The sequence below is a fragment of the Oncorhynchus nerka genome, linkage group LG12 (genome assembly GCF_034236695.1).
Source record: "Oncorhynchus nerka isolate Pitt River linkage group LG12, Oner_Uvic_2.0, whole genome shotgun sequence".
In the NCBI taxonomy this organism is placed as follows: domain Eukaryota; kingdom Metazoa; phylum Chordata; class Actinopteri; order Salmoniformes; family Salmonidae; genus Oncorhynchus; species Oncorhynchus nerka.
The window spans coordinates 55850023-55872267 of record NC_088407.1 but is presented as its reverse complement, the minus strand read 5'-3'; the positions used below and the strand labels follow the sequence as shown (position 1 = coordinate 55872267).

The window sequence follows — 22245 nt, the reverse complement described above, 5'->3', positions numbered from 1 at the left end:
TGACGATGTCACTCAGACTGGGTCATCAGTAGTGGCAGCCAGCAGTCTGTGAGTCAGTCTGCAGAGACAGGAGATGGCATCTCCTTCAGTGGAGAATATAGCTGCTTTGGAAGTGGTTTGTGTAGGTGTGTGTGTATAATCAGATCAACATCCAGCAGTAGGGTGGGAATCCTCAGTATGGCCTTTATTGATGGGGCTAGTCAGCCAGTCTCCATGGATGACAAGTATTTCAATAGGTCGCTCAGTGATTCAGCTCACAAAGGGCTTTGGGTACACCCTCTTTTGAGAACGTTCAATCCCCAAAGGTTTGCGTTAGCGGAGAATCAAGTCTCTGAGGGTCCAAACAAATCCTGTGTTAATAAAGTTATGTAATGGTAATCCAATTCACCACTTTTCTCATATGGGGACAATTAGGATCTGGCTAAGCTCTTAGCCACAGCAATGCACCTGAGCCATGACTGCAGTAACTGGGGCTCCAAAGGGAACAATAGGTTGTTGTAACCGAACCTGTGCTCTGGTCCTGGCACTGCCTCGTCATGCCTCTGGAGGCTGCTTCTGCCTTGGGAAAATCAGATCACATAATGTCAGACCATAGATGGTTTCACTTAACAAAGAACCTTTCATCACCAAGATACCAGATCACTCTGGACTTGTCCACCACCGTGTTTGAACAGGGTGTCAGGAATCAAAGCACGACATCTGGGGTTTAATGATAAGAGATAGGCGTCGGTGTGTTAAACAATGGTGGATCACACACAGCGATTCAGGAGTGACACTGGGTTCTACAGGTATCCTGGTAATAGGGGAGGAGGTGAGCGTAGACGTACCAGTATTTACTTTGTTTGATGCAGAGTGAAACTGAACATGGTCAATTTACCAAGTAGTGTGGTTTTAAAATAGCACCATAAGCTGTGGTAGAATAGTATGGTTTCTTAAAACTATGTTGCTGCAGCTATTTTTGGATTATCCTCAAAATCCTTCCATTCATTAGATACTACTGCACTGTTGGAGCTAGGAACACAAGCATTTTGCTACACCCGCAATAACATCTGCTAAATGTGTGTATGTGACCAATAAAACGTGTTTTGATTCTCTAAATAGGGTTGTATAGATTTAAAGAGCCATAGGCAAATATAATAAGGGGAAGGGGGATACCTAGTCAGTGACCTGTCGTATGTAGGATAATCCAGCTCCTTCCTAACAAGTAGTGTTTAGAATGACTTGGTTAGGGTTTGTAAATACAGCAGAAGAGACTTTAGGTTATCAACCATCCGTTATTGTAATGAATGTTGGAAGTTTAAAAAGACAAAAGTCATCGGCTAGAGTAGACTATAGGATGTGACAAATGGGGAAACACTCTTCCTTGCCAACAAGTTATGTTTAGATTTTTATAGTAGACACCTCTTAAGACATTTATCCATTTGATGTAGCTAGGCTGTCGGCTGTTTGCCCACCGTCAATTATAATAGGTCCTATGAGGGGAGCCTTTTTCTGACATTTTTGTATTTTTTTGTTCTTTTTTTATTTCTCAGAGCACCCCTTCCCTGAACAAAACCCAGTCTCCAGGCTGTTCCACAGACAGCTCCACCAAGGAGAAACCAGCCATCCTAGACCTGTACATTCCCCCTCCCCCCTCAGTACCCTACACCCCACGATGTGTACCCCTGTAAGTACACTATGCTCAGGAGGGTTACCAGGAAAAACCTTAGGCTCAAGTTATAGGTTTAGAATTTGCTGTGTTCTGGCCCTATGCTACAGGGTGAGTCAGGGGTCTGTGTGGGCCCCTGTAACCCTGCATTGAGGGAGCCGTGCGCCCACAGACAGCCTACACTCATTCTCCAGCTCCATGCTCCTGGCTTTGAAGTCTGGATAATGAGTGGTTCAGCCCCCTGATCATTCGCCACTCTCCTCTTGCCTATAAACCCCCACAGCAGAGCACATTAATTTGTGCCGTCTCCATCCAGCTCCGCTCACGCCACAGACAGACCTTATGCAACAGCCTCTCTGTTTCATCTGCCTCCTCAGACACCCTCCCTCACTCCCTCTCTCGCTGTATCTCTCCCTCCCTCTCTGTCCATGTATGCCAGTGACCAGGCTGTTGCTGCTTTCACCATGTTTACCAGATAGTGAATCATATTTTTTTGGCCATTTAGTGGACTCTCATATCCACAGCAACTTTAGTTAGGGACTGAGCAAAAGCATAAAGCAAATTTGACTGATCCTTTTTTTTTTTCATCTCCTTCCTTGTGCTCTCACCTATATGAAATGGGACATTGATGCTAATCAGTATTTTCTGTCCACAGAGAGGGTAAGATCAGCTCGTACTCGAGCATCAGTAAGATCAGACCAAAGGGTTCAGAGTCGCCCAACTCCTTCCTGGACCTGGAGAGTCGAAAACGCTTCACCATCGCAGACTACGAGAAGATGGGCGTGGCCTACCCCATCGAGGCCAATGTAATTCAGCCCAGGATGAGGGAACGCATCAACTCGCCTCGTGGTTAGTAGTATCCTACCCCACAGTAACCACACACACACACGCACAAGGCCCACTTGTTATAGAATTCAAGGCAATATTCAAACCAGTGAACCAAAATATTCTAACTTTTTGTATTTCTGTTTAGGTAAGCCCCGCCCTCTCTCCATGCCAGTGGACACCTGTCTTGGAGTGGCAGACACCTATGCTAAGCCCTGGACACAAGGCCGGAAAGGTAACAAACACACACCATAGACCCATCTTCTGAGTTACTGCAGAACAACAACTTAACCACCAGAAATCTAATTAACCACAACCTAAATCAGATTATCCAGTTCACACCTTCAACAGCTAAATACATGAGAACAAATTATAGAATTCACCCCTCCAATGACCTTGGAGGCATGGTAGCTCTGCTTAATTTACCAATGAATGAACCATGTGATTAGTGTCAACTGAGAGCCATACTCTAGCTCTTGCCTGGATTGGATTAAATAGAGTTTACACCAACACGATCAGTTCCTCATCCTCTGGTCTCCTTGGAGAGAACAGACACATGGCTATGAATGCACAGACAGAACTTTCAAACTGTCTCTCTGCTGGAGACCCAATTATACTACAATGGTAGAGGAGTGGGTGAATGTTTTAATTGGCTGAGATGCCTGTGCAATTCTCCTCCACAGCCAACACATGCTGTACAGATCCAGAGTCCTCCTCTTTTAATGGGACAGTGCTTCTCTATAATACATTTATGGCCTACTGAAGATATGCCCAATAACGTGCATTTGTACAAAGTATTACTTTTTTTGTAAGATAATTGTACTAAAGATGTGCATTTCCCCTCCAGGTGAGGATCTCCTGTACAGATACCTGAGCAACGAGCGGATCCCCACCATTGCTGAGGAGGTCCCATCAGTGGCGCCACCGTACAGGCCAGTGGGGGAAAAGCAGCTGGTCCGAGGGGTGGACCACATCCGGGGCAGCCGCTACTATGCCAACCAGGACCTCCACAACAGCGCCACCATCCCCTACCAGGACCATGACCTGGGCAGCAAAAAGACCCCCGTAGCCCCCGTCTCCAAACGCCCCCCTGCAGAACCCTCGCTACTGGTCAGTTGGATCACGCGGCTTAAGCTATTGACTCACTGATGATGCTCTTCCTGTCCGGGGTTTCCTGTTCCTGTCTGTCTCCTCCTCAGTGCCTTTTGTCCTCCGGCTGTTTGCAATGGGCTCTCCCCTCTCACACTTTCTCCCTGCCTCCCTGCCTCCCCAGCGTTACTACTACTGCACTACTATACCACCATGAGTTAGTAGTTAACTCACTGTCTTCTGTTGCATCACTTCTAACCAATCCCAGTCCCCTACCAACCAATCCCATCTCAGCTGCACAGTCAGAAAAACATAGGACTACTCAGTGAGCTGGCTGCCACACCAGCACATGCATGCAAACTTGTATTTGGAGGTAGAGGTTTTACCAAGAGGAAATGTATGTCTATCTGTCTACAAATGGAGAAGTTATTCAGGTTTTTAGCACATTTCGGCCTAACTTCACAGGAACAATTTAAAAAACAAAACCATTTTTTAAGTTATATCACCTTGTTATCACTGAGATAGGCTACTCCCTGCAAAATTGTTACATTTTAACGTGCCAATGGTGTGTTTTTATTTGAGAAAGAAAAAGGCTTTTTTTTCAGGTTTTGCTGTACTTGTATTAGCTTTTAGCTGTTTATTTCATGTCATGTTCTTGTTAGCATTGTTAAACTATACACTGCCAGTGGTTGCCTCTTTTAAAAGCTATGCATATAGGAACTCTTTACTGTCCTTTGACAGATTGATGTTGCATTGGCGAGTGACAAAATACTGTTTCGACGTACCAGTGATTTTAATTTTTCCTGTGTTGAAAGCCATGCACTCTTCTCTGTACTGTCCCATGTCCTGCCTTGTTCTGGAGGCTGTATACACACTGCTCTGTGATCACCCTGCTCAAAGGATGCTCACAGCTGTTTGCTGACAATTAGCCTTGTGAACAAAGATGTGTACGTAGGTTTAATATGTTTCTGGAGTCACTGGCTAGAAAGTCTTCTGTAATCAGCACAGATAGCCTAGCGAGATACTATGGATAGCTTATAACAAGAGTTAAAACACGAGTTTAACTGACAGTATTATTAAATACCACGATGTCACAATGTTTTTTTTTTTTTTAAATACAATTGTACCTTTTTTTTATCTGCCTTTTGTAACATTTCGATAGTATGTTATTAAAGGTGCAGTTGATTCCAGTTTTAATTTGTTTTGTCTTTATTTTAATGTTTTTTTTTTACTGACGAACTAGATAAAATGTATTGTTATATTGGTACTTGTCCAAAGCCTCTGAGTGTTAGTTAGAATTGTCACTTTCAGTGTCTGTATTCACCATAGAGGAGCACTTCAGGGGCATGAACCTATTCCGGACTCTGGCCTAATTTGCTTGACCTTTGAGAATGAACTCTACTTCTGTTTTCGAAGCATGTGGTGAAACTGGATAGCCAAGCTAAAGTTACATTCTCCCTCTGTCTCTGTGGCCATGCTTATTATGCAACTGCATTTAAAACAAACTTAAATGAACATATGTTCTACTTAGGGAGAATTATGCATATGTCTTATTGGACTGTCAAGATATCTTGCTTGACATATGCGGTCTTTTAACCTCTGTATGCCTTCACCGACATCTGAATTACACTCAGGACTCGCGTTGTTATTTTCGTTGTTACATTTTATCCAAAAAAACTGGCAGACCAATTGGATTTAGAAAATCATAACACTAGAAAAGACACTGACTTTGGCACTTTTCTAAATCAAAATAAAAGGAATGATTCATTAATCTCCCTGCCCCTCGTTCTGTTTCCCTGCATGATTTTACTGGTTGTCTGGGGGCCACCTGTTAATGATCTAATGTCTCTTCTTCCTAACCTTCTCTGAGCCACGCCCTGCCCTAGCCTGCCCTGCTATGATAACCTGCCGTCCTTACTAATCTGCATGTGCTGAGTGTCTGCGGTGGAACAGTATACCACCTGCTCTTTGCTGCTTCTCCCTGCTAGATTTACTCGCGTCTAACAAAAGCCACAGCCTTGCATGATGTTGATGTGAAAAGGGAAAGATTTATGTTGACAGATTTGCCCTCTTCTATTCACCATTTTCTTTGCAGGAGAATTGTTGGTGGGTTCAGTGACATGCTCCCTACTTTCTTTATATATGCAATAAGCTTTGGGGAAAATCAGCGATTGTGTGCCATGCACTTAACACATTAGTGAATCACCACTGATAGGAATTAGCTGCTTAGATGTTATGTCATTAAAACATCAAGGATTTACTTGAATATCCAATTCTGGGGCTACTGTAGAGCAGCTCTTGCCTCCATTGCCTTTCAATGATCTGAGCAAGACAATCCAATGTGGTAACCAACCCACAAGCCTGAAGATCCAGGGAAAGTGACCAATTTGGTCAGTGCTGGGTAATGAATGAGTTAATTCTCTGTGTCCGTCACTCACACAGGTGTCCGACTGGTGCTCCAGCAGTGGCTTCCTCAACAGGTGGGTCACTCATCTGACTCCTAGTCAACCATAACTCGCAACACAACCCATTCTCATTTACAACCCATTCTCATTTACAACCCATTCTCACTTACAACCCATTCTCATTTACAACCCATTCTCACTTAGTTGCGCTGTACTGTAAGCATGTGATGTATGAAGTCTATATGTCAAATGGGATATGCTGGAGGGGTATAGTTTAAATACGCCTCATAGTTGGTGTCATCTCATTTATGGAGCCACCAGTCAGTCAGGGAGTAGTGGCATGTTTTAACCAGGGGGTTGGGTGGGTGGTCTGAACTGGATTTTAACAACTAGTGAAAGTATGTGGTAGAAAACAAACCTCCGTCTCAGAGGACCAGAAAAGATGCACTACTGGGAGACATGCTAGACCACAGACAGACAGGGCCTCAAATAGCATTACAACCTCAAGCATGACATTCTTCAAATGAATAAGACCCAGAAGGAATGGGTCAGATCCTTCTGTTTGGAAATAGAAGGCTCTGAATGAGGCCAGTTCCTATTTTGGGATTTTAAATAATTCAAGACATCTGATTCCCCTTATTGAAATCAAATTAACCTCACTTGGATAACGTCCTACAAGAGGAATCCAAAATGACGGGGTATGACAAATGATGATTTTCCATCTGCCCCAACCTACTGACTGTGACGATGGTGGAGTGAACAGCCCCCCTTCTGTTTCCATGGCTTCCATGGCCTTTCATTGAAACACATTCAAATACTTGATAATGGATATTCAATATGTTTAGGACACTCAAAAGTAGCTAGCTAATCCACTTGCACACACAAAGTGAATTCTTTTCCACAGCCAAAAAGCAGATGAAGGCACATCCACAGAAGTATTAACTCACCAGTATGTCTCAGACATCTTAAACCAACCATATGAGACAGCAAATCCAGACCTTTTACCTCTAACTCTGCAGGGAAAGATGGAAGCAATTGACAGACAGGAAAAACAAGTGAAGACGACTTCATTCCCTGAAATTGCAGGGCGAGGCCTGTAGCCTGCTGACGTAAATCTATGTATTTTGAGAATTGGCCGATAGCTATCTGCGTACCATACTGAAGTGGCTGCCTGATATATCACCACTGTCCCGACACAGACAGAAAACAACTGCCTTATTACATGCCACAAGATCCATTTTATTGCAGCAAATTATATATGAAGGTTAACTGAAATGGAACCAAGATAATGAGTGCCTGTGTGTGAGCCAAGGATGCACTAAGTATGTGTTATAGATGTTTTACTTACTGTATTTGTCATCCCCAAACCTAAATGGTACAGTAAGTGCCTCTGTGGTATGTTGAGGTTGATGCAGAGGGTAGAATGAGTGGTTTTATCTAGTCAATGTAACCCTTTTGCCCACTGACTAAATGTGTCATTGGTCTAGACTAGATTAAACACTAGATGCTTTGTTTCCTAATCTTGCCTCATTCTTTCCTCTCTCCTCCTCAGATACAGCCAACCTCATATTCGAACCTGGTCCTTCTCTCAAGCGGTAAGGACATAATCTGTTTTGTGTCCATAAACTCAGTCTCCACTCCACTGGTTCAGAGTGGCTCCTCTGGCTCCGTGTCTCCATCCTCACTTCCCAATCTCCCATGATCCTGTTCATCTACACACACACACACAGTGGTGATGAGAGGCCCTAAATTCTATTGGATGAATGAAACACACAGACTTAGCATTGTTTACACAATTCAATGAACAATGATAAGATATGGCAAAATTATAAATCTCTATCAATTAAAGGGTCGTTTTTGAGGTCCAGTGGTTCGGAGAAGAGACTACTGAGGTGTTTGCACCATGTGTCCCTCCCTTTAACCGCAGTTGAGAGAGAGATAATCTATCTCCTCCTGCTGTGTGAGGAATGTCTCTGGCCTCTGAGACAATCCCATTATATCACACAGATAAGACATTGAACAAGAGGCGTGGTACATATACTCAACCACTGACACAAAACTATCCTCCATATTCTTTATGGTCTTCTTCATCACAATCTTGAGCCATTTCATTGCCAGTCAATATCAGTTAATAGCTAACCATGAACGTGGGCATTCTGAAGGCTATTATCAGCAGCTGGACATAACCCATAGTCTCAAAAAGGAGCCATAGTGGAAATGGATCTGTCCCTTACTGGCCATGACCGATGTGGGCATTGGATTACCTGGCTGGGGGATATCTGAACATTCAGCGGCCAAGCCTCTGGGAATCACTTTCCTGCCTCCTCTCTTGTCATATCCCAGAGAACCATGTTAATGTCCGTCCCTGTGTCATACTTAGCAGGCATACACATCCAGTGGGGTCAGATATGTGGCCACAGAGCAGCTAGTGTCAAAGGAACAAATCACTACTCCGCAGGTTCATGATCTCTGAGACTTATTGTGCACAAACAAGAAAACCTTGAAATAAAAGTCAAGTCTTTGTCAAGGCACAGGGAGAGCGAGAAATTTGTGCTATAGACATACATTACTTTTTTTCTTTTTTTAAATTCCTCTGAATAATTTCAGAAGGAGTGTGGAATCATGTACAGTGACGTGAAAAATATTTGCTCCCTTTTTAATGTTCTCTAAATTGCTGAACATTTTCATACTGAATGTTGTCAGATCTTCAACCAAAACCTAATATTAGATAAATGGAACCTGAGTGAACAAATACCACAACAATTACATACTTATTTCATAAATAAAGTTATGCAACACCCAATGCCCCTGTGTGAAAAAGTAATTGCCCCCTTATACTCAATAACTGGTTGTGCCACCTTTAGCTGCAATGACTCCAACCAAATGCTTCCTGTAGTTGATCAGTCTCTCACGTCGCTGTGGAGGAATTTTAGCTCACTCTTGCATGCAGAACTGCTTTAACTTTGTGGGTTTTCAAGCATCAACTGCTTGTTCCTGCCACAACATCTCAATTGGAATTGGGTCTGGACTTTGACTAGACCAATCCAAAACTTTCTGATTTGTTTATTTTGAACCATTTTCATGTAGACTTGATTGTGTGTTTTGGATCATTGTCTTGCTGCATGACAGAGGAAATATAGAAAATCAGAAAGGGAGCAAATACTTTTTCACAGGACTGTACGGTATGTAGGTGAGAGTGAGAATATTTGTTGCTTAGCGAATTATGGACCACTGCAGTACTCGGAGTTAAAGGTCCAACGCAGCTGTTTTTATCTCGATATCAAATCATTTCTGGGTAACAGAAATGATTGTTTTCAATTAAAATGGTCAAAAATAAACAAAAATTGCTTCTTAGCAAAGAGCAAATTCTCAAGCAAGAATGTTGCTAGGACTGTCTGGGAGGGGTCTGAGTGGGGAGGGGAAACTGAAAACTAGCTGTTATTGCTGGGATGGAGTTTTGGCCTGCCTGGTGACATCACCAGGCAGACCAAAACTCCATCTCACCAGAGCAGGCTGAAATTTCATGTGGTCTTTCCATCCCAACAAAACAGACTGGACCTCACGTTTCTGACTGCAATGGATCTTTAAATCAATTTGTCAACTGTGTTTGTCGAGAGGGTTGAGCCACAGTGTGAGGCAACAGTGCAATTACCATAAACAGGGTCTTACAGCGCATTGGGGCCTTTGCCAATCTCCTGTAGTCGCAGCACACTCAGCAGTGTAAAGAACCTGATACCAGCTCTGCGGCCCGGGGCCCTGGCCCAGCGTGAGAGACCCCGAGTAAAGAATGGCCACTCTTGTGTCTGCCAGTGAAACCCCCTCGCTCCACTTGCTCTGGAGCAGGGCTTGGGGGATATTAGTTAAGTGCTGTGACAATTCTCAGCATGGAACATGATGGGAGATTTAGTCCACAATGGTGTGACGAATCCACATTCCCAGGAAGTCTCTATTGGGCTCTGACATGAGTGGTGGAGAGCTTACCTTATTTCCCCCACTGTGCCTTTTCATGTACCAAAACAATACTCTGTGCTAAATCATTCTAATGTGACATGCTTAGACTTTTGTTCTAGAATGAATGAGAACAATAGGAACAGAATTGAGTGTAAATCTTTAAATACCATCTTTCTATCCATTTCAAAAGCCATGGCCCAGATGATTGTAACTTGGTGATGACAATGGTGTTACTTGATATGGATGAGAGGGGGGATGTGAGAAATATAGAGAGAATGATAGAGAGACAGGAGGAGAGAGGGTAGAGGGAGAGCGAGAGAGAAAAGAGAATGTCCCTGTAGTTTGCCTGTCACTGTATGGGCACAGTGGGGCATGTCAGGACTCAGGAGCCCCATGAGGGTTGAGGTCCGGGGGGAGACAGAGAGAGCTGTCCTCTCCAGGTCCAGGAATGTGTCTAGTTTACCACTAGTGTTCTATCACAGGGAGAACCCACCACATCCGATCCTCTTAGCAGAATCAGATACCACCCACAAACATTATAGCCACTGTCAGACCTCTAGACAAATGTTATGGCTACAGGTTCTGCTCCCAACAGGGATAAAAGAGTGTTGATAGCCATGCTGCAGGCTTCTTTAGTTTCCTCTCATATTGCCTCCCAGAAAACCATAAGTGGACCGTGATGTGAAACATTTTTCTTTCCTTTTTCCTAAGGCACCTCCATAATGGTATATTTTGTGAAATTCACTTAATGATGATGGTTTTACCAGTCTGTAATACCAGCATGATTTAATTGTTTAAACAGACTGTGGATATATACACTATATATACAAAAGTATCTGGACACCCCATCAAATTAGTGGATTTGGCTATTTCAGCCACACATATTACACACAGGTGTATAACATTGAGCACACCTCCATGCAATCTCCATAGACAAACATTGGCAGTACAATGGCCTTACTGAAGAGCTCAGTGACTTTTGACATGGCAACGTCACAGGATGTCACCTTTCCAACAAGTCAGTTCTTCAAATTTCTGCTCTGCTAGAGCTGCCCCAGTCAACTGTAAGTGCTGTTATTGTCAGTTGTGGAAAAGATACCTTAATAGAAAATGACTCAAGTAAAAGTGAAAGTCACCCAGAAAAATACTACTTGAGTAAAAGTCTAAAAGTATTTGTTTTTAAATATACTGAAGTGTCAAAAGTAAATGGAATTGTTAAAATGTACTTAAGTATCAAAAGTAAAAGTATAAGCCATTTAACATTCCTTAAATTAAGCAAACCAGATGGCACCATTGTCTTTTTTTATTTGTATTGACAGATAGCCAGGGGCACACTCCAACACTCAGACATAATTTACAAACAAAGTATTTGTGTTTAGTGAGTCCACCAGATCAGAGGCAGTAGGGATGATCAGGAATGTTCTCTTGATAAGTGTGTGAATTGGACAATTTTCCTGTCAAAATGTAAAGAGTACTTTTGGGTGTCAGGGAAAATGTATGGAGTAAAAAGTACATTATTTTATTTAGGAATGTAGTGAAGTAAAAGTAAAAGTTGGGAAAAATATAAACAGTAAAGTACAGATACCCCCAAAAACTACTTAAGTAGTACTTTAAAGTATTTTTACTGAAGTACTTTACAAAACAACGACTCAGCCGCAAAGTGGTAGACCACGCAAGCTCACAGAATGGGACCGCTGAAGCGTGTAGCGAGGTAAAAATGAACTGTCCTCTTCATGGTTTGGGCTAAGCCCCTTACTCCCAGTGAAGGGAAATCTTAACACTACAGCATACAATTACATTCTAGACGATTCTGTGCGTCCAACTTTGTAGCAACAGTTTGGGGAAGGCCCTTTTCTGTTTCAGCATGACAATGTCCCTGTGCACAAAGCAAGGTCCATACAGAAATGTTTTGTCGTGATTGGTGTGGAAGAACTTGACTGGCCTGCACAGAGCCCTGACCTCAACGCCATGGAACACCTTTGGCATGAATTGGAATGCCGACTGCAAGCCAGGCCTAATTGCCCAACATCAGTGCCCAACCTCACAAATGCTCTTGTGGCTGAATGGGAGCAAGTCCCAGCAACATCTTGTGGAATGTCTTCCAAGAAGAGTGGAGGCTGTTATAGCAACAAAGGGGGTGCCAACTCCATATTAATGCCATGATTTTGGAATGAGATGTTCAACTAACAGGTGTCCACATACATGTAGTGAATATAGTCAACAGCAAGAGTCTGTGACAATTCAACGAATGTCATGTCAACAGGTTTGATGAACAAGTGTGACCTACAATCTAATTTCCATATTTGATGCGCAAGGGTGACATCTAGTGGTTATTGGGTTACGGTGCATACTTTAACTCGGCGGACAACTTCAGACTCACTGCTACTATTATTGCAACCTAATGTTCACCAAAGTTTTAGCGGGGATTCGCCGTTGTAAGCGCAAATTGTCCTTCAACAGAGACGTTATCCGCACTAAAATACGTATTTTCATATCTAAATTGCAGGTATGTTTCAGGGTGATTTTTGAGGGCTAGACTATCACCTTAATGTTTGAAGACAAACTGTGTTTTTCGTTTACCTACACGTTTTTTAATACTAACACAAACACAGAGCTTGAGTCAATCAATTTAACCTGTCAATCCATCAAAGAAAGACACGTTTTGAGTAAACGGTTATAGGCCTACATGACTTCCCTGAACCCCGTTCAGTCCAGCTAGTCTTTTAAAATAATTTTGTTTTTGTGATATCTGATTCTTGTTTAGTTCCAACCATGGCAGATATTTGGTGTGGACGCATTTGATTCCTGAACTCTTGATCTGTCTGATGTGGCATTCTGCTTCAGTCAGTACTCACAGTTCTTGATGCTCTGTTAAACTGGTTATATTATTTATGTCATCTGATAACAGGTGCAGTTAGTTCATACTGGTGCGGTTGTGGTTATAGTGTGATGAAGCATCACTAGGATCACAGTCATCAGCTGGCTAACAAAACATGTTGCTGACTGAGATGCAAGTGGGTTGAGCAAGACGGACAGAGAAGTGTAGCCTAGATATGTTTCTCTTCTTTAGTATGTGTCATTTGGTGAAGACCAGCCTTATGAAGCTGACACTCTTAATATATTACTAACCTATTTTGAAAGCAACAGATACTGATTTATCAGGGATTCATCTAGACTTAATGAATATGTATATTGTTCTTTCATTGCAGCGTTTTGGAACTGTATGGTAGGAATGTGTATTTTGAGCTACCAGTTCTTTCAAAAAACTGGTGTCAAATTGGAGGCATTTTCTTTGTCCATCCATGGACCTGGAAAGAGTTAGTTTGCATGTTTTTATCAGCTGATGTGACCTACATTTTGGTTTGTGTGACTCCAGGGTCTGAGGGTCCCTCCATCAGACTCGTCAATGTTCTCCGTGAGGAACGCAGTCCCCCTGAGGAGGTTTTCTAGGAGGAAGTTTGTCAATAATGCCAATGTGAAGGAAACTGTTTCTCAATGTCAGTGACAATGTCAGTTTGGTTTGAAGACATTATGGGTCATAGTCTGTTATAAAAAGGGCTGACTACAATCTTGTGCATGTTCACTTATGAAGACTAAATGCAATGTACAAGGGTCATGCTATAAATGGACACCAACTCATTCATGATGCAAAGAAGTTCCCCCTTTTCTCTAAATCGGGAGAGATGTCAAAGTGGACCCTTTGAGACTTGAAGTATTGTACACAGTCTATTAATTTAACATGGGGGTAAATAATGTTTTGAATTGAAAGGTCTGTCGATAAACTGAAAAGGTATCTCTCTCTCTCTCTCCCTGCCTGCAGGCTGCCTTCCCTATATCTCTGGCTCCCTCCATGGCAGGTGATGACTACAACCCTGTAAGTACTGGAGATTATCTATAGGTCTCTTATATGTTATTAAGGATGTTTTTTTTTAAATTAGCTTTTTTTTTTTCTAAGGCAGGCAGTAGTCACAAATTGCGTCTGCAATTCCTTTCTCATATGGTGTCATCATTACAGCTTCCTCAGAGATCTCACAAGATATAGTAGAGTGGAGATTCAGCAACTCTTGGAGGACAATGGAATTAAATAAAAAGCTTATTTATTGTTAAAAAAAGTACTGTGTGTATATATATATACACACACACACACACACACACATACATACATTTTTAAGTTGGCAAACCACTGTTATACTTGATTGCATGTGACTACTGCAGAGCGAGAGAGACAGACACACACACACACACACACGAGTGACACTGGTGGTGTGAAACAGGATGTTTCACTGCAGCTGCACTGTCTGGGGAAGCTCTACCTTCAATCACCCATCTCGTGAACTAGGGACTATCTGACCTCTCACTACCTTCTGTTCTATCAGGTTTCCCTGAGACAGAAACCCAAGAGGAAGACTCGAGGAGGTGAGTTGGTGTCCAGGCCTGATTCTGCTGCTTGCTGTCTGTGCCCTCAACTGTAATTTGGGCGTGTGTGAAGTGTCAGGACGATTAGTGTCTGTGTGGAGGGTTGTGTTGATAATGCCGTAGACCTTTATACTTGTATACATGCTGAAAATTGCAGATCTGGGCACTGATAAACGTCTAAATAGGAATGCAGTGGTTGTACAGTAACATGCTATAAATGACATCAGAGCTTAGGCTCTGTGTTTGGGTTTTGACTGACAGCTGTTCTGAACTTAGTCCCCCTCCCTCCTGTTAATTGGGCAACTTTTCCAAATGTTTGTTGTCTAAGGGAAATGCTGTAAATTTAAGAGGACTCAATCTATTTTAAAAGATCAGACGTTGAAGATTGTATTGAATACTGCTTTGAGTCCAAATGTACAATTCACATTTCCATATCATAAAACCCATGTCATATACAGTGTCACCGTTTATGATCCCCATGATTGGTGTAGAGTTGGCGTCATACCCTGGGTTGTTCTGAACAGAATGAGCCTGTTTGTCTATTGTGAAGAGAATTTGCTGCGGAAAAAGCACCTGTGTGCTCTCATGACTCGTTTCTATGCGCACCAAAATGATCTGTTTCTCTGAATTGCCTTGTGAAAGTCTAACACTGTATGATCGTATTTTATAACTTAGCTAGTCATGTTGGCAATAGAACACGCTTTTAAATGATGCCCACCTGACCCAGATTGCAATTGATAATGGGATGTTTTTGGATTGCTTAAACAACAACAGTAATTGTGTGATTGCAGGGCTGTGTTCAAAACAACTACAGGTGTGCTTGCTCTAGTTCCTCAACGGCACAGCTAGGAGAACAAAAAAATGGACTTTTGTTTGTAGACTCTTCTTTGAGTCATAAAAGAGCATTGAAATGACTTAGGAACTGTGCACACTTTGGAGAGGTGTGTGAACACTTGGAGACACCAGTTAGTCCTCTCAACCCCTTGTCATGTTTGGGGTTTATGTTGCACCTACCCCACATTTTCCAGGAATGTTACTGAATGTATCCAGAGTATTTTCTGATTTAGTTATCAACAAATGTGCTGTTTGAACTGTTGTGTCCTGAACTGTCGTCTAATGATATTCCCATTATCTCCAAACTATTTCCTTTCAATTGCTACCATGCTTTTCATATGTCTTCTGGAAGAAACATTTCAATTTAGCCCCATCTATAAAGGCCAATTCCCACTAGTGTAAAAGGTTAAGAACAGGCTCAGCAAGAGATTCCAATATTATTAGCCTTTATGGGCAGTCACTGTATGCTGAGCAGTCTGTGCTTCATTGTGTGTGATAAACAGGTAACTGCCAAAATAATGGATACACTGAGGGATAAAAAGTATATTGAAAACAGGTGCTTCCACACGTGCAGTTCTTGATTTAAGGAAAGCAATTAACATCCAATCATGCTTTTAGGGCCATGTATAAAAATGCTGGGCAGGTGATTATTTTGCCCCGCAAAAAAAAAAAAAAGTACATTTTTATTGTCACATACACCAGATAGGTGCAGGGAAATGCATTGTTTTACAGGGTCAGTCATACTAGTACGGCACCCCTGGAGCAAATTATGGTTAAGTGCCTTGCTCAAGGGCACATCGAACAGATTTTTCAACTTGTCGGCTCGGGTATTCGACCCAATGCTCTAACCTGCCATAGCTACCATGGCCATACCCCCATAGGATGACACAAGCCACGAGTGGTCACTGAATTTGTTTGATGAGCATACTTTTTTTTTCTCAGCCATATGCCATGGCCGTCTCAGTCATCAGATCTCAACCCAATTGAACACTTATGAGACATTCTGCAACGGCGCCTGAGACCGCATTTTCCACCACCATCAACAAAACACCAAATTATGGAATTTCTTGTGGAAGAATGGTGTTGCATCCCTCCAATCGAGTTCCAGACACTTGTAGAATCTATGCCAAGGTGCATTGGACTTGTTCTGGCTCGTGGTGGCCCAACACTCTACTAAGACGTTTTATGTTAGTTTTTCCTTCATTTTGGCATTTACCTGTATACCCTTTGGAATACTTCTTTGAAAATGATTTGTCTGGCCACCATCTGACACAGGTAGGCTGAAAGAGATTCTGAATCTGCGATACTTGGAAACTGTAGCTTAAAATCAATCAGCAGGTGAACCATAAATCTGTTGCGTAGAATGTTCAATTTGGAGTCATTGGACTATTTGAATTACATTGTATCCCTCTGTAAATCGTGGCATTGTAATATTGTTTGTACCTTGCTGAACTTGCTAAAGAGGATTTATTTAACCAATCATAGTGTCATATCAAAATGTCTGCATAGCAATAAAGGTATATTAGAGGGTATATTGTTGCTTTGCAACCACGGTGCATGAATTCAGGAACGATCTCCTCTGTGTTCAGGCAATGTGGCAATGAGCAGACGGAGGGTCTCGGTTAAAGAGCTGGGGGAGTCGGACTACCAGGGCTGGCTCTACAGGAAGAAAGAAGGAAAGGCCTTCCTGGGTTTCAAATGGAAAAAGTACTGGTTTGTGCTGAAGAAGACTTCCCTGTACTGGTACACTACTCAACTGGTGAGTAACACTCATAATTTAACCCTCTATGCTGAGTCATCGTATCATTTCCACAGCTGCTTGCTGCCTCTGCTACGTCACTGCTGGGAATTAGTCCATCTGAGTCTGACATGGTGGTTCCTGGAGCTGAAAGTGTCTGTCAGTTTCTTCTACAGAGGCATGATTACTGGCAAGATGGAGGAATGAATTAAGCCTTTGTTTACCATGAGTCAAAACTAATTTGAGGGAACTAGAAATGGATAAAAGGTTGAATAATGCCTCTTTTTCATTGCTTTGAAATGCCAATACCTTTTAATGCTAAGAATCTGTCAATCCCATATTATTTTCAGGCAGAGAAAGCAGAGGGATACATTAATCTGACTGACTTCATCATTGACAGAGCCTTGGAGTGCAAGAAAAAATAGTAAGAAACTTGTTTCTTATTTCACTAAATCATGTTACTGTTTGTGTAAAACTGGTCAATACATCTATTCCAGGTAATTACTGACCATTTACTGCCACACTTTCAATTTGACAAGAACGCTTCAACTCTCATCATGACAGGAAGTTATAGGTCGCGTGAATGTGTAACTTCCTGAGCACAGTGTAAATGATCGAACGCAACGTGAAAAACTGAATCATCTGAGTTATGTTCTCCCCTGTCTCTTGCAGTGCCATCAAAGCCTGTCACCCGCAAGTCATGATGTTTTACTTTGCAGCTGATACCTACGAGGAGATGAACGTGTAAGTCGCATGAAAAGATTCTAATGTGAGTCATGTTAAGAGTGTCATCATAGAGACAGTGAGGAATGTGACAGTATCTCTCTGTTTATCTGTTGTAGTTGGTTGAATAAGCTTGGGCTTGCTTCAATACAATACGTACCAACAGAGAGCAACACTGCTGGTAAGCTTTTATGTTGATCAGTCGGCATGATTTATCAGCTGTGGTCCATTCCACCAATTGACTCATTCTGTTCTTTACTTCTATTGCCTCAGTATCACTGCTGATATTTGTTTGTCAAGTATGTAGCCTAATGGCATTTTGACTCTGTGTCCAGAGTGCTACAGTGAGGAAAGTGATCACGAGGAGGCTGAGACGACAGAGGCTCCCCCTCCCCCATACTCTGAGCAGATGAACCAGGGCTCTGTGGATGGTCCACCTGGCAGTGGCCATCAGGTCAGTAGGCCGTATGCACCGGGCAGCCGAGTAGGCTCTGGTAATTAAGGCCAGAAGTTTTTCCTAACCGTGTGACGTGACCAAGAAAACCTCTGGGCCCTAGTTACACTGACTTACATACATTTTTTTCAAAGTGTTGAGTATTAACCTTGCTGAACAACCCCTTTAGGTTCTTCTCTCTCAGGGTACCCTCCCTCCCCCCTACTCCTCTCCCCTTCCCAGTGAGACCAATGGCTCCTTCTCCTCACCTGTCAGCACAATGACATCACAGAGTTCCGTGTCCTCACTGGCCAAGCATCGTCAGTCCTGGCTGGACCTGGTCTCGCAGGCCTCTCCTGTTGTCGGGGAAACGGTGGTGTGCTCTGTGCAGGTCCACACACATCGGCCCCCACATAATCAAGAGAACGAGGGGCCCCTACAGCACCACCAGGAGGCTTCATCCTACCAGGACCCTCCAGGCAGCACAGCCAGGGAGGTGGACTTTAACCCCAGGGAGCAGATAGAGGAGGTGGCTGTGCTAGAAATAGGGACAGAAGATGGTGAGAATGCTTTTTTCTTAACGGCTGTTGACTTAAATAAGAGGAACATATTAATCATAATACAAATTGTGAAGGAAAAAATATTGTGTGCTCCTTGGAGGCCTTTAGTTCTTACTTGATCAAACCTGTGGATAGAAGAAGTGCAAGTAGACCACACTTCCTGTTGTGCAATGTCACAGCTTCTGTCTTTGGCAGCACATTGGTAGCTGTGCTTGTTGTAAGATGTGAGTTAGTTTGAATGTCTGCCTACACATCCTGCCCTGGCCTTGGAATTTTTGTTGAACAGATTTGAATACCAAAACATCCTAGTCTTCATCCTGTTTTCACAGTTTTGTCAAACATTACATTGTCTCATAACTGTCAATCAACTAGTTGGAAAAAAAATATGAAACGAAGTGGAGTTATAGTCAACACTATTTGAATCCCGTCAATGACCTCAATGTTATTTTTAACCTGTTTTGAGTAAGAGTACTGACCTCAAACCTTATCATACTCTCTTTAAAAGTGGTAAACTTATAAATATGTTTCTGCAGAAACATACATTTCCTGAAGTCAATTGTATTGTTCTTGCAGTGAACCATGAAGCCACATCTGATGAGATGGAGAGATTGTACATCCACATCAAGCAGGCCAACCTCTCTCCCATAGGAGACCGCAAACCATCCACCAAGAGGGACTTCAGAGCCTCCTTTATAAAGAGATGCAAAAACCAGGACGTTAACGAGAAACTGCACCTCATCAGGACCCTCAACAGCACGCTAAAGGTACATCTGCCAACTTGACTAGAATTACTATATGCTTTTGTTTTTATCAGTTTATCACCACATTAGGTGGCAGGATCACATGCATGTCCTTGTTTTCTATGTACAAATTGTATATGCTGTTTAGTATTGAGACCCTTGAGCATAGTTACACACTCTTTCATTCTTCCCCTTTGATTTAGGCAAAGGAGGCAGACCTGTTGACCATTGAGCAGGTGCTGTCAGAACCCACCCCCTCCAGATTCAGGGAATGGAAAAAAGTCAACACGCCTCTGCTCCAGGAGATCTGTCTCAAGCATGGACACCAGGTGGCAGCAGAGGTAGAGCCCTCCGCAGCAGCAGCCAATGCCATTGCTGTCCCCTTTGTAGAGACCAGTTTATAATGGAGTAGGATGAATTTGCCCCTAAACACTGATCTAAGGTCAGTGTTGAGTTTACCCCACTAATGCTTATGGTTAAGATTTGGGATGGATGAGCAGATTGCGTTCATGTGCCTATGGGTAACTTTTACTCAGAATGTTTATAAGACTCACTGCTGTTAATGTCTACCCATAACCCAGTAGCACTAAGAGTTGTTCACAGGCCTGGTCTCATAGTAAACATAAATCCAGGATGCTGAAATTAGCATGATATGTTACGTTTGGTTACATAAGATAGAAGATTACTTAAGACAAAAAAACAAAGAGGGTGGTTTGTCGGGGTGGATCATGGATGAGGGTGTATGACGCGAACGTCTAACAACCCAAAGGTTGCGTCTTCAAATCACACCAAAGGCAACTTTTGCATTTGAGCTAATTAGTAACTTTAACTACTTGCTACTTTGCAACTACTAAACATGTTAGCTAACCCTTTAACTTAACTCCTAACCTTAACCCTTAGCCTAGCTAGCATTAGCCACCTAGCTAACCTAACGAATTGCAATTCGTAACATATCATATGAATTGTAATTCATGGCATATCATCCGAAATTGATTGGCAGCCACAAATTAATACATATCATACTAAATGAAGGAAGACAGATTTACATTTTCTATGATTTACGTTTACTATTACTCCTACCACCATGTCCAGGTTGACACAGGCCGCATTTTTATCTAACTACATATGATTGGAAGCAGCTCATGTGTTGACTCTCCACTAAGTGGAATCATAAGAGGAAAGTGTATTTTTTAAAGTTGGAGTTGATGCAAACATTGTATTGTTGATTGTATGACATTATATGGTTTTATATAGTTTATGTTGTCATTTATCTTTTTAGGTTTAGAGATATAACAATTTACGTTTTCGTCTGTTGTGATATGTACAGTGTTTGCTTGCATTTGTGTTATCTCAAGTAGTGAGTGATGGAACATTGGGTAGATGTGTCCATCTCTGAAAGCTAATTTCCACAAGTGTTTGTTATTTTGCAACATGTTCGGTTGCCTATAGGACAAGGGTTTATTTTCTAATAGTTTTACAAACAGTTCAACAGACTTGCACTGCCTTGAAATGTACAGTATGTAAGCTTTTGATACAAACTTCTGTGACTGTTATCTTGGTTATATTTTGATCATGATATCTTTGTGGTTTTCCTAGAGACATTTGATCATTCAACATTGCTGTATGTGATAGCTGTTACATTCAGGTCCTGATACTTTCATGGAGACGTTGTTATGTAAGCATTCCATTTTGTGCCAGCAACAATGAATCCTGAATTGTAATTTATATGATTTAGCTGTGGAAAATATTTTGTTGTTTTAGCATTGTAAATAAAGTCATTGTACATAGGTATAAAGTGTGTACAGTTATATTGTATTTTAATGGGTACATTTTCATTAAGTGACTGTATCGAAAGAGTAATAAAGAGTTCAAATGCTCTGCATTATAAATATCAGCATTTTTTTTTCTTCAGACATGATTTTTTAAATAATCCAGCGGGGTGTTAGAGCGTCTTTTGACCACGAGTCGTCGCCAGTTAACTACTTTCATTGGACCTGCAATACAAGTGTGTGACACTTGGGTTCGCTGGTCTCTGTGCTGCTGTTCGGATTTCATTGAGGTTGTGCGCCATATTGGCAATCTTCTCCATCTCACCAAGCTAACGTAGAGCATGCATCAAACCGGTTGTCGAGAAGAACAATATAAACATTTTACAGCTTACAACGAGACTCAAATACAACACCATGGAGGCTGTCAAAGCATTCAACGGCGAGGTTTGTATGATTTCTCCCCTACTTTTCAATGCAAGTGACTGTAATGTTAGTTAAATGTATGATTAACATTAGCTAGCGTAAAGCAGAAAGGAGGAGAAGGGCAGCTAGACACAAGGCCGCATCCTTTCAGTAGACACGGTTTGCTTCCACCATGAATATTGATCACCCAGTTAGTCCTTTTCAATGTAAGCGCTACTATACCGTCATTTGGTCAGCAATACTGAGTTAAACTCGGTGAACTGTAGCTAGTTAGATTTCCATCTGGTAGAGCGCGCTAATAATGTTTAACTAGCTATCTAATTTAGATTACAGTAGGCTAACTCAATTGAACTTCAAAATCAAAACAACCCCTGTCGCTATCTACGTCACCCTAATTTACTTAGCTATTTTCTTAACTCAGTCAACTGTAAAGGTTAGCTGGCTAGCTAGCTAACAATGTTAGCCAGACAATAGCTAGGGAGCAAGGCCTGGTAAACGTGAGACAGTTAGCTGTTTTCGCGTGGCGGCCGGTGCAATGATTCCAGTTAGTTAGCAAATTATGCAGTAAAACAATCACTGATGCTGTATCACTTTGTAGGTAACCAAAATAGCATTGTAACAAGCTATTGTATTTTGTTCTAAATCATTTGGGGGGGCCCAGTAGTTTTCAGCCAAGTCACACTGGTCGAGT

General features: G+C 42.1%; 2 protein-coding genes across 2 annotated transcripts in view; both read left to right on the top strand.

The window, feature by feature from the left end:
* Positions 1-21256, top strand: part of LOC115138394 (connector enhancer of kinase suppressor of ras 3-like) — an 81945-nt gene extending 60689 nt beyond the window's left edge. Inside the window, exons 10-25 of the mRNA XM_065025660.1 lie at positions 1533-1666; positions 2304-2497; positions 2622-2708; positions 3321-3583; positions 6005-6042; positions 7520-7562; positions 13739-13792; positions 14295-14334; positions 16758-16927; positions 17257-17330; positions 17579-17650; positions 17749-17810; positions 17965-18083; positions 18253-18622; positions 19196-19386; positions 19566-21256. Coding sequence (XP_064881732.1) covers positions 1533-1666; positions 2304-2497; positions 2622-2708; positions 3321-3583; positions 6005-6042; positions 7520-7562; positions 13739-13792; positions 14295-14334; positions 16758-16927; positions 17257-17330; positions 17579-17650; positions 17749-17810; positions 17965-18083; positions 18253-18622; positions 19196-19386; positions 19566-19766 — 2112 coding nt within the window. The 3' untranslated portion in view covers positions 19767-21256. The remainder of the gene's footprint in view (positions 1-1532; positions 1667-2303; positions 2498-2621; positions 2709-3320; positions 3584-6004; positions 6043-7519; positions 7563-13738; positions 13793-14294; positions 14335-16757; positions 16928-17256; positions 17331-17578; positions 17651-17748; positions 17811-17964; positions 18084-18252; positions 18623-19195; positions 19387-19565) is intronic.
* A 158-nt stretch (positions 21257-21414) lies between these two features.
* Positions 21415-22245, top strand: part of LOC115138393 (SR-related and CTD-associated factor 8-like) — a 42188-nt gene continuing 41357 nt past the window's right edge. Inside the window, exon 1 of the mRNA XM_029675210.2 lies at positions 21415-21575. Within this exon, the coding sequence (XP_029531070.2) occupies positions 21546-21575 (30 nt within the window). The 5' untranslated portion in view covers positions 21415-21545. The remainder of the gene's footprint in view (positions 21576-22245) is intronic.